The 13,375-nt window shown below is 34.5% G+C and overlaps 1 protein-coding gene across 6 annotated transcripts in view; it reads right to left on the reverse strand.

Annotated features, from left to right (window-relative positions):
• Positions 1-13,375, reverse strand: part of KANSL1L (KAT8 regulatory NSL complex subunit 1 like) — a 150,508-nt gene that overhangs the window by 70,211 nt on the left and 66,922 nt on the right. For all 6 annotated transcript variants that reach the window (XM_004033142.4, XM_019022456.4, XM_063695174.1 and 3 more), the window contains 2 exons: positions 12,594-12,791; positions 6,575-6,696 (listed from right to left, as the gene is read on the reverse strand). In XM_004033142.4, the coding sequence (XP_004033190.4) occupies positions 6,575-6,696; positions 12,594-12,791 (320 nt within the window). The remainder of the gene's footprint in view (positions 1-6,574; positions 6,697-12,593; positions 12,792-13,375) is intronic.

A 13,375-nucleotide genomic window follows, 5' to 3' on the forward strand; every position in this document is an offset into this window, starting at 1 on the left:
CACAGGTCAAGAAACAGAGCATTAGCACTCAGGAAATGCCCCCTCTTATGTGAAGCTCTTCTATTATACTTAATTTAGGAATAATGAAAGCTAAATCAGTACTTTTTTACTGAGATCCTGAATAATTCAAGCACCTCAGTGCAATCTGAACCGATTTCCTCCTTCTGACCTCTATGTTACTGCTGTTATAGACTTTTTTTAGCCCCACAAAACGTATTTTACTACTGTTCACTTACACATGCCCATATGGTTACTTACCATTTTATTTGTTCTTGAACCCTTCTTCATCCCAATTTTCCATCCAGATAATATACTACTGCCCAAAGTATATCCTTTATGTTTAGAGTCTACTAGTCTACTCTCCCAGCCTTGGTTTGTCTCAAAATGTTTGTCCTTCACACTCAGACTTGAAAGATGATTTCTCTGTGTATACAGTTTCTAGGTAAACAGTTATTTCCTTTCAACATACTAATGGTACCATTCCACCGTACTCTGGCTCCTGTTATTACTATTGAGAAGTCAGCTATCAGTCTAACTATGTTTCAATTAATATTATGTCTTTCTCCCACTTCTGGTTGCTTTTGGACATTCCATTTATCTTTGTTTTTTCACATTTCCTATATGTCCAGAGGTAGATTTCTTTTTAGTTGTCCTGATCCAAAATCTGTGTTTGGCTTCCTGAATGTGGTGTCTTTCAACAGTTCAAGTAATTTTTCAGTCACTCTCTCTTCAAATATTGCTTCTATTTATTTCTATAGTGCTTCTTCCACATCTCCAACTGTCATATTAGACCTTCGCACTATATTCTCTACATTTTAAAATGACTCTTCTGTATTTTCCATTGTTTCGTATCTTTTGCTACATTTTGGAACTTTTCTTCTAATACTTCTTTTATGTCACACATTTTCTCTTCAACTGTGTCCAGTTTGCTGCAGAAACCACTTACTTAGTTATTATATTCAGTATTTTTCAGAAGTCTTATTTAGCCTTTTTCCAAATGTGCTTATGTAACTTGATATAGTTTGTTCCCTGCTGGCATTTTAAGCCTATCTTTTATTTCTACAATCAGGTTACCATTTTAAAGTGATCAGTGTTTGGTAATTCTAATATCTGAAAACTTTATGATCTTTTTTTGCTGTCTGTTGTGCACTCCTTATTCTTACTCTTCTTGCTCTGTCTCCTTATATGTTTGATTATATTTGCCTGTTTGTTAATCCCTGCCCTTGGCAAATTATTCATGAGGATTTCCCTAGGCTAAAAAAGGTGCCTTCCTCCAGAGGAAATCTGCATTTGCCTCTGCCATTCCAGAACCACTTAAAACTAGGGATCTCTTGGATCACTCATTGATGCAAACTTGGATTGAAAATCCATGTAAAAGGTCTCCACCATGATCAGAACATCTCAAAGATAGGTTTTTGTTTTTTTTTTTTTTTAATCTTCTGCTCTGCTTAGCCCCAAGGCGAATCTCCCTGTGGTCCCTAGTGGTGGGGAAAGGGAAACAGTTTTACTTCTAATGTACCTTTACTGTAATGGCACAGGCCCTGAAAGAGAATGGTCCCTACTAAATACAAAGATTTTATTTCATCTTCCTGCCATGGGCAGAGCCAAGGGCTTTGATCTATGTTCATTTTTGTTGTTGTTGTTGTTGTTGTTTTTGAGACAGAGTCTCACTCTGTCACCCAGGCTGAAGGGCAGTGGCACGATCTTGGCTCACTGCAACCTCAGCCTCCGGGATTCAGGAGATTCTCGTGCCTCAGCCTCCCAAGTAGCTGGGACTACAGGCATACACCATCACACCCAGCTAATTTTTGTATTTTTAGTAGAGGCGGGGTTTTGCCACGTTGGCCAGGCTGGTCTTGAACTCGTGGCCTCAAGCCATTTGCCCATCTCGGCCTCCCAAAGTGCTGGGATTACAGGCATGAGCCATCTCAACTGGCCTGATTTATCTTCTTATCATTCCACAATCTATTAAATCTTCAGCTTGATTTTGCTGGATTTGGTTTTAGTTTCTCTCCTCCCTTCCCCCAAAAGATATCAAAACTTCAATTTAATTTTGTCTAAATTTAGCCTCAAAAAAAGCAGACTGCTGTGCTTTGCTTACTTTTTGAGCTCTGGCTTTCTCTCAGCTTTTGGCTTGGCAATTAATATTTGCTAATTTCTAATTTTTGAAATAAACAAAATTTAAAAATAGAATTATCACATAATCCAGCAATTTCACTTCTAGAATACCCAAAACAATTAAAAGCAGGGACTCAAACAGATATTTGTTCATCCATGTTAATAGCAGCCTTATTCACAATAGCCAAGGGACAGAAGCAATCAAATATCTATCCACAGATCAAATGTTGTCTATATAAAAATAGAATATTATTCAGCCTTAAAAAGGGAATTTTAACACACAGGCTATAATGTAGATAAATTTTGATATTATGCTAAGTACAATAAGTTTGTCACAAAAGGACAAACACTATGTGATCCCACTTATACGGTACCTAGAGTAGTCAAATTCATATAGAAGGTAAAGTGGTAGTGGCCAGGAGCTGAAAGCAAGGAAGAATGGGAAGTATTGTTTAGTGGATATAGAGTTTCAGTTTGAGAAAATAAAAAAAATTCTGAAGATGGATGGTGATGATGATTACACAACATTTTGATTGTATTTAATGCCATTAAACTTACATTTAAAAATAGTTAAAATGGTAAATTTTTGTTATGTATGTTTCATAATTTTGAAAAATACTTATGAGTTTTCTTACCTGCCCATTTATTATAAATACATAAATACATTAATAGTATTTATATGCTTCCGAGAAGTATTTATATGCTTAACAAGGACATCTTCAGAAAGTGCTTTGTGGTTTAAATGTCAAGTCTGAAATACCATTAAATAGACTAAGCGCTTACTCCTAAAAACCTCTGAATCCGAAAGATGTTTTCTTCATATACAACTACGTGAAGGAAAAATAACAAAGGTATTGGAAAATAGCAAGATATAAGAAATAAAATTAGGCCTCATTTGATATTCTACTCCCAGTGTCAAAAGGCTCATAGAGATCCATTTCACATTACTTCAATCCAGATATCTTTGAATCAAAGCTATTTCATATAATGCTATAATATAAAATTGTATCTCCGATTAATTTTAAAAATCTATAGTAATATTCTCAAACATGAGTAACATTAAAAAACTAAAATTTGTAGAATTTCACTACTATGTACTTATAGAAAGTTCAATTAGAGAATATTTTAAAAGTTCAATTCTTAACTAGTTTTATAAGCATTAATTAAGTACTTTTCATTATAAACATATTTATAGTTAAGGGATTAAAAAAAAAAACTTCTTAGAAACCACTAACACCCTTTCCTAGGGGTAGATTACTCAGGCTCCAAAAACAAAGGGGAGAGGAGAGGAGGGGAGGGAAAATGAGAAGGAATAAGGGAAAAGGAAAAATGTTTTACTTGTCAAAGCTCCTCAGGCTCCTTTAACTAGTCTTAACTAGTCTATAATCACCTCAGATTAACTAGTCTATAATCTTAACCAGTCTATAATCACCTCAGAAACAAGTGCATACACACATATCTTAATCTATTTCACGCTACTCTTAAGGAACAGGCATATTTTTTCCTGTAATAAGATCCCTCCATAACTTTGTGATAAGGTGTTTCTACATTTCTCACCTGTAGCTCCTTCCTTTCCCTTTATTTTAATAAAGATGCTTAAATTTCCTCCATCTTAAAAACAAAAATATTTTCTGTGACTTTGTATGTTCCTTTTATTATAGCCTTTAAAATCAGTGGCCTTGAAGGGTAATCTTGACTCCCTCTCTCTACTTCTCCAATTCTCTTACTAATTCACTCTTACCTCTTTCTCCATCATGCTCTTGTCAAAGTCTCTCTTGCCAAAGTCTCAACACATTACTGACAAAACCAACAGATATTTTCAGTACTCTCTTTGGCATACGAAACAAGAGACCACGTTTCCTCAAAATTTGCTACTTTTCCTTCAGTGTTATTATTATTCTTATCTGCAATATAGTCTGGTTTCTATGTTTCTGGTTAAATAGATTTATAGATTTTTTAATACATATTATCACAAATTGTGGAATCTTTACAAAACATTTTAATGAAATCAGGAGTCACGAGTATCCCCCAAAATCTTTTGTTTTACATGGTAGTTTGCTGGTTATCTGGTAACAAAGCACTTATAAAGAGCTATTAAACTTAAAGATAAATTATGCATTTTAGATAACTATCAACTGTTCTAAATTTGATCACTTTCTCTTTGATAAAGAGTAGAGAAAGTATTACATTATCTAGCAAATGTTAGAAAATAAATACCTTTCCTTCAAGGAAAATATGATATTTTGACAACAAATGGGAAAATAAATGCTTTTTGAAACACACATTATGTACCAACTATTTTAAAAAGAGTTAATTGTTGCCAAAAATGTAATTAATTAAAACACGTATCAGCACACTTCAAAAAACGTGAAGAACAAAATTTTTGTCTGCTTTTAAATCTATCAAAACATTTTCATAGGTTTTGAACTTGTTAAAAACTTTCAAAAGCAAACCTTTTCAATTAGGTTGTAGCAACAACTAATTGACATGAGGAAAGACAGTATTCAGTAGCTGATTCCAACAAAAACCTTTGAACTACTAGTAGACAGAATTAAAAAATGTAATTTAGTAAGCATGGCCAATTTTCCATTTCTTTCATTTGGATCTACATATCTTTATGAGGTATCTTTTTCAAGTGTAACAGTTATTAAAAGCCAGTATTCAAACAACTACACACAATTCCATTTTTATTACATAATATTTTATTAAGTAGTTACATGTTTCACCAACCAGACTGTGAGTTATTCACAAGTGAAGACTTCTGTCTTCATATTTGTGTCCCTAGGACTTGACTATGTGGCATACAATAAATAATTATGCAATCAATGCTTTGCAAATGAATGACCAGAAATACAGGCAAGTATATTAAAATGAAAATTCACAAACACATGAACACACATATGTAACTATGTGTGTAACTGTGTGGTACTTGATTAGGTAAACAAAGTATTATCTAAAATGGGATTAGCCCCAAATCACAATGCTTATACACCAATTTGATGTGTTTTATGGGGCAGCTTAAAATACATTCACCTACATTATGACTTTCCTAATTAGGATACGTTCTCATAAATGAAAATATCATAGTTATCCTATACAATATGTAAGAATCTTTACGTTCAACGTGTTTTATCACTGATATGAGGAATGAATATAAAGTCGAGAAAAAATAAAGCAAAACCAATAGAACTGTTCCCACAATAGAACAATGGATACATAACTCAACATAAATAAAACAGTAAAAGTATTAAAGATTAGATGTTCAAAATAACCAATTAGAAATAAAAATCAAATGTCAGCTTTTTATTTTTTTATTATTTATTTATTTATTTTTTTGGAGACAGAGTCTTGCTCTGTTGCCCAGGCTGGAGTGCAGTGATGTGATCTTGGCTCACTGCAACCTCCATCTCCCAGGTTCAAGTGATTCTTGTGCCTCAGACTCTTGAGTAGCTGGTACTACAGGAGCACACCACCACACCCAGCTAATTTTTTGTATTTTTAGTAGAGACGGGGTTTCTCCATGTTGGCCAGGCTGATCTCGAACTCCTGAGCTCATGAAATCTGCCCACCTCAGCTTTTTAAGACTTTGTTTACATCCACTAATTTCACAAAGAATTTGATGGCTACTTAGCATAATTTTCACCATGCTATAAATTTTCATTTTATGCTATATTAGAAAGTTATTAAAATAATAAATTATATAATTTTTAATACAAATATTTCCCAAAATTACACTTAGTTCTCTATGGCAATTAAAGCAAAGAAGCCAACATTCCAATTTTATCTGAAAAAAATTAGACAATGCACACATAAAATGATATTCTATTGGTATGTCTTCTAATTTTATCTTCAAAAGGAAAAGTTCTAAGGGAAAAGGAAACAAAGCACAACAAATGCTGTTCCCAAAAAAGGATTAGGATTCATAGTGTATATATTTTTACTAATATAGATAAATTGTTAATGATTATAGGAGTTATTAATTATAGTCAAAAAAATTTACCTTATATAAAGCTAAAATACAAAATGATTAAAACTTAAGCTGAATCTAATGGGTGATAGCTACCAATGTTCTGTGCCTAAACTATATCTAGGGTCTTTTTTCCTCAAAATGCACTGCAACGACAGCATGGAGCTCAAGAATACAAAAGGTACAAAGTGGAAGGTATATTAAATAAGGCAGTACTTCTACAGCAGATGTTATCACCACTATTCTTTTTTTAAGAAACATTATGAAACTTCCCAGAAATCTCTCTCCCTCATTCCTAGATTTATCATTACCTTAATTGTGTAAATTTAATATTATCAAAAAATGCATCCATGGTATATTGATTGTACTCTAGTAGCCCCTAATGTACAAAAAAAGTAGCTATAATACTTAAAATATCAAAACAAAATCAAAATAAGATAAAATAGGCAAAGTTGAATTTAAAAGCTAAGCTATTCCATTGATACCTACCTCCTGTAAATGCCATTAGCCAGACATTTATGGCTACAGGATTTGGAAGAGAGGGGTGATGAAGTTGGGGACAAGTTGAGAGGGGCAATCAAACTGTTGATGATCTCAGTCAACTGTGCACTCTGCAAGGAAACAGTCAACCTTTTACTACTGCTAAGCAAGAAATGTGAGTTAAAGCTCAGATGCATAGTGCCAATTAATCCTTAACTTCTCATGACACACACGTTTATATTTTAGTAAATATTTTATTTGACAAAGACAATTTATACAACTGATTTTTCCATTTATTACAAATAAATCTATACTTTAAGTACCCATTCTTTTCCATATCCTTTTTTTATTATTGTTCCTTCATCTACCCATCCCATCATCTAACACATTTGAACCCAGCTAACAGCCTTTATATAATATTACCCTTGAGGCAGGAAAATTAATAATTAAAAATCACAGGTACAATTTATTAAGTGCCTACTATGTGCCAGGCATTATATTAGGCACCACACATAGAATATTTCAATCTTTACAACTAACCAGCAAAGAAGATAATATTAGAGGTACTGACATCACTATTATTAATAACAGAACAGATGAGTAAATTCTAGCAAAGAAAAAAAGATTAAGTAGCTTGATCAAGGGCTATAAAGCTGGTATGAAACAGAACTAGGATTCAAATTCAGGCCTAAATCTAACAACACACTATTTCTCAATATTTTTCCTAATTCACAAATATCAGACTTTTTTTTTAGCACCTAAGATTTCACTGACATTTGTCCCAGACTTAAATATATGTAATAAATATTAAATTATATAATATGTATAAATATTATTCTCAAAACAATCACAATTATAATAAAGCAAAGGCCACATAAAAAGGAATAGTACATTTCTACAAAAGAATGACAACTATTTTCATTACACCTGTAATCCACGCTCATCATAGAAGAACTGGAAAATATAGAGACATTTTAAAAATGAAGAGAGAGTCATCTGTAATCATACTTCAAAGAGAAAACCAGAGCTAACATTTAGGTATATATTTCTCCTTCCACACTAAGTTTTCTGAGTATATGTAAGCATGAGTGTACATTCAACATGCACACATATACTTTTAATTAAATTATGCTATATCAATTTTCTAAAACCTGGTTTTCCCACTTAATATAGTGTGACTAACTTTTTAAAAAATACAGACGTAGTTCAGCATTTTCAATACTGCAAGATACTCTATTGTGAAATAAAGGGGTATATGAAATAATTATTTTAGAATGCTTCATTTGTATGAAACTAATAACATGCTATTAGAAGTGAGACTAAATAATAGAATAAAATTAAGCCTAATATTTTATCCCTTCAAAAAGTCTTCCATGAGAAAGACCTTGAAATGTTTTCACCATTTATTTTCAAGATAGTATGCACTTAATGATGTCATTTTAAAAATCGTTACTCAGTTTTTAGATTAAAGCTCATTTTTAAAATCACCAATAGAAATGGATTCTTTATCCATTTAGCAAGTAATCATTAGTCATGCAAATAAATTCTGAAGTATCTCATATCTTCCAGTTGGAAACACTAAAACATTCCTGTCATTGTTCCATCTCCAAAAAACATCATCTAAAATCTTTTAAGCCACTGGACGTCGCTAATTGGATATATGTGAATAATGGGCCAGGAAGGGGGAAATTACAATCCCTATCTTTACCCTAAGAATCAGCCTATTCTGGCCCCATAAAATCTCGCATACCCGAGTCATATGGGGAATAGAAAAGTCACAGAGAAAATGTGAATAAGAAAAGTAAAATTAAGAGAAGCGTAATTTGAACTCTGAAAACAAAAACTAATCAACTGTAAGTTAAAACACTAGCTATTCATAACAAGATTTATAATGTAAATATGCCAGTAGCAAATTCACTTTAAATCACCTAAAGCAGAAGTCCCCAACCCCCCGGGCTGCTGATGGGTACCTGTCCATGGCCTGTTAGAAACCAGGCTGCACAGCAGGAGGTGGGCAGAGGGCCAGCAAGAATTACCACCTGAGCTCCGCCTCCTGTCAGACCACCCACAGCATTAGATTCTCATAGCAGCGCGAACCATACTGTGAAGTGCACCTGCAAGGGATCTAGGTTGCTGCTCCTTATAAGACTCTAATGCCTGATGATCTGAGGTGGAACAGTTTCATCTCAAAACCATCCCCCCCATCCCCACCCTGCGGAAAAATTGTCTTCTACAAAACCAGTCCCTCATGCCAAACACGTTGGGAACAGCTGACCTAAAGTACTAAAAACAAGGTATTAATACTTTTCAATTTATGAACTATATATTATCTAACAATGCAAGCATTTATTAATACTATGAATCAATGTTATTTTTTTAAATGATAGTCTACAACTCAATAGTGCCTTTATATTTTAACTTCCAACTCTAACAAAACTACTTTAGTCAAACCAAAAGATTATGAGTGAACAGTTATATATCAGTAGATTATCCTAAGAAAACCATGCATAATAATGGGCTTGCCATACCTACCACTTAACTCACTCCTAGACTATCTTCCTCAACAAGTTTTTTTGTTTGTTTCAGACAGTGTCTCGTTCTGTCATCCAGGCTAGAGTGCAGTGGTGCCATCTGGCTCACTGCAATCTCTGCCACCTGGGCTCAAGTGATCCTTCCACCTCAGCCTCCTGAGTAGCTAGGACTACAGGTGTGTGCCACCAAGGCCAGCTACTTTTTGTATTTTTTGTAGAGACAGGGTCTCCCTGTGTTGCCCAGGCTGGTCTCAAACTCCTGGGCTCAAGCAATCTGCCCACCTTGGTCTCCCAAAGTGCTGGGATTACAGGCATGAGCTACCATGTCCGGCCAACAGGTATTTAAAAACAACTTAAGCTTTTAAAACTTGGCCTATAAAAAGCATTATTACCACATTTCAAGAACAAATGACTTGTTCATAGGCAATTTATTAACAACCTCTACAAGTAATTGCTGCTGCCCTTTCTGCATCTTTTACTTCTGCTCTCTTTACATAGAGCCATTACTGCTCTCACAACTCTTGGTTTCCTATACTATCAAAGGCCCTGACAGTTTCATCAGCAATGAGACCTAAAATGATACCCAGGACCAGCTTCATGGGCATGCAACCTGTGCACCAGGCTGAGCGCAGATGGAGGCTATGCTTGCTTAGTGCTCTGCTGTCACTGTCTTTAAATTCATAACTGTTTTTAACAAAGGGCTCCACAACTTCATTTTACACTAGGATCTGCAAATTAGGCAGTTCTGATGTCATCTCAGGTCCAACCTAAAAAAACTGGGGATATCAAGGAGAAAGGAAAAAGTACAAAAAATCTCTTTTAGAAATGAAAATATCCTAGAATTAATTTAATCAGATTACAATTTCCAATGAATAAGTAGTGACCTAAAGATGGTAAAAGTAGATTTGACTGTGTAAGCAAATGAATTACTCTAGAATGTGAAACAACTAGGATCAAACCGAACAAGGGCTGATCCTATTGGATGAGGGGAGGGAAAAGAAAGAGGAAAGTGGGAATATAGAAATATAACAAAAACTAATTTAAATCAATGCTTATATGGTCAAGTTCGTTATAATTTGACATCAGATAATTACCAAACAGCTTTCTAAATTGCAAAATATTCATAAGTGCTTTGATTATGCATTCCAATTAAGAAAAACTCTGGGCAATTATAAATTTAACAAATACAGGGTGGAAGAAATTATACCATATTTTGGTTTATCAGGAATAAGACAGTAACCTGTATTTAGTTATTTCCTTGTATGTCTGAAAAACTCAGGAAAATTAGATGCAAGCAGGCATGAATCTGTATCATTTCCCAGAGGAACAATGTAATGATGCAACTATGGTGAAGAATGGCTCAGCTTTAAAGTAAAAAAGTCCTAGATTCAGCTTTCTACATATGGCTAGCCAGTTTTCCCAGCACCATTTATTAAATAGGGGATCTTTTCCCCATTTCTTGTTTTTGTCAGGTTTGGCAAAGATCAGATGGTTGTAGATGTGTGGTATTATTTCTGAGAGCTCTGTTCTGTTCCATTGGTCTATATCTCTGTTTTGGTACCAGTACCATGCTGTTTAGCCTTGTAGTATAGTTTAAAGTCAGGTAGCGTACTGCCTCCAGCTTTGTTCTTTTGGCTTAGGACTGCCTTGGCAATGCGGGCTCTTTTGTGGTAACTGGATCCCTTCCTTACACCTTATGCAAAAATTAATTCAAGATGGATTAAAGACTTAAATATTAGACCTAAAACCATAAAAACCCTAGAAGAAAACCTAGGCAATACAATTCAGGACATAGGCATGGGCAAGGACTTCATGTCTAAAACACCACAAGCAATGGCAACAAAAGCCAAAATTGACAAATGGGATCTAATTAAATTAAAGAGCTTCTGCGCAGCAAAAGAAACTACCATCAGAGTGAACAGGCAACCTACAGAATGGGAGAAAATTTTTGCAATCTACCTATCTGACAAAGGGCTAACATCCAAAATCTACAAAGAACTCAAACAAATTTACGAGAAAAAAACAAACAACCCCATCAACAAGTGGGCGAAGGATATGAATAGACACTTCTCAAGAGAAGACATTTATGCAGCCAACAGACACATGAAAAAAATGCTCATCATCACTGGCCATCAGAGAAATGCATATCAAAACCACAATGAGATACCATCTCACACTAGTTAGAATGGTGATCATTAACAAGTCAGGAAACAACAGGTGCTAGAGAGGATGTGGAGAAATAGGAACACTTTGACACTGTTGGTGGGACTATAAACTAGTTCAACCATTGTGGAAGACAGTGTGGCGATTCCTCGAGGATCTAGAACTAGAAATACCATTTGACCCAGCCATCCCATTACTGGGTATATACCCAAAGGATTATAAATCATGCTGCTATAAAGACACATGTACACGTATGCTTATTGAGGCACTATTCACAATAGCAAAGACTTGGAACCAACCCAAATGTCCATCAATGATAGACTGGATTAAGAAAATGTGGCATATATACACCATGGAATACTATGCAGCCACAGAAAAGGATGAGTTCATGTCCTTTGTAGGGACATGGATGAAGCTGGTAACCATCATTCTGAGCAAACTATCACAAGGACGAAAAACCAAACACCGCACATTCTCACTCATAGGTGGGAAATGAACAATGAGAACACTTGGACACAGGAAGGGGGACATCACACACCGGGGCCTGTCGTGGGGTGGGGGAAGGGGGGAGGGATAGCATTAGGAGATAGACCTAATGTAAATGACGAGTTAATGGGTGCAGCACACCAACATGGCACATGTATACATATGTAACAAACCTGCACGTTGTGCACATGTACCCTAGAACTTAAAGTATAATAATAGTAATAAAAAGTCCTAGAAACTGAGTTTGTTTAAGAGCCACTAAAGTCTAAATCAAAATAAATTGTTGGATTTCCAAGGACAGATACAGGATAGACTGGCCAGAATAATTAAGCTTGTGGAGTTATCCACAATAGAATTTAGATACCAAGGAAGGCTTTGGAATCAAAGTAATTGTTAGGAGCTTTCTTGACTTTCCATTTACATAATCATTTTTTATGAACAAATCCATATTCCAATATTATCTTTCACTAAAAATCTTGTTCAATAAATTAGTCAAACAACCATTCAGACATATTAACTGGCACAATTGTTCTCTCTCCTTGAAAAAAATCCAATGATAAACAATTTTGTTAGAAAAAGGATTTTCTAATCCCTGTAAAAATAAATTATCATCCTATAGCCATACCAATTCCATTACTTTACATATTATATTTAAATAATTTAAATTATATTGGTATTATAATGGAGACTGGTTATATGTCAAATATTTTAATTGTATTTAATGCCAGATGGCCTAGTTTAATAACCCATATGCCAGGAAGATACACATATAATGATGTTTATTTGAATAGTTTACAAAATCAATGAAAAGTCATTTCATACCACTGATATCCTTACTTTGACTTTACCTGTTTTTCGATGTTTCGAAGAAGTAAAGTAGGGCTGCTTGGTGACATTTCAAAATCTTGTTCTGGTACAGGATCTTGACACTCTTGGGGAACCTGAGGATTCCCTAGAATGTTTAGTGAAGCTGCTTGGTCTGCAAATTGCATTTGTTTTTTCAAAATATCTTTTGGAAGTTGACATTCTTCTAGGACCACTATCCCCTAGACAAAAAAAAATGAGAAAGTTGAAATGAAAACAAACTGATTATTAAGCCACCTTTAATGCTACAGTGCACTTGAATCTATGCTTCCACTTATCTCTTGGAATTCAGAAAAATAAACTTGATAGTTTAACTCTGTAAAGAACTGGCTGTTTTAAAACACGTGTAGCTAAAATAACATGTATGGTTGATAGGTTGGACTTGTAAAATATTTTCTTAACTTAAATATATGCAGTATTTTTCTAATTGGTTTTAATTATTGGCATTAAAAGAATGACATATTAAAATAAAAAAAGGCATATTATACACAGAACATGGACATTTCAGATTGAAATCCAGAATATTTCCTGATAGAATCTCCTGATATTTTCATCACTAGCATTGCTATTTGTGCTTTACATTTGAGCACTCCCAATTTTATAAATTAAAACACCAAATTTACAAACATCCAAACAACAATCTAACTCTATCCTAACTCCTTTCAGAGCACCCTAAGGAGCCCTGCCCCTGTTGCTGTCAGCCAGCAACCAGGGATAGGACTGCACCACTGAGAAAAAGTACTCTCTAGGCCAATCAAAGTTCCCA

This window comes from Gorilla gorilla, chromosome 11 (genome assembly GCF_029281585.2).
Source record: "Gorilla gorilla gorilla isolate KB3781 chromosome 11, NHGRI_mGorGor1-v2.1_pri, whole genome shotgun sequence".
NCBI classification, from domain to species: domain Eukaryota; kingdom Metazoa; phylum Chordata; class Mammalia; order Primates; family Hominidae; genus Gorilla; species Gorilla gorilla.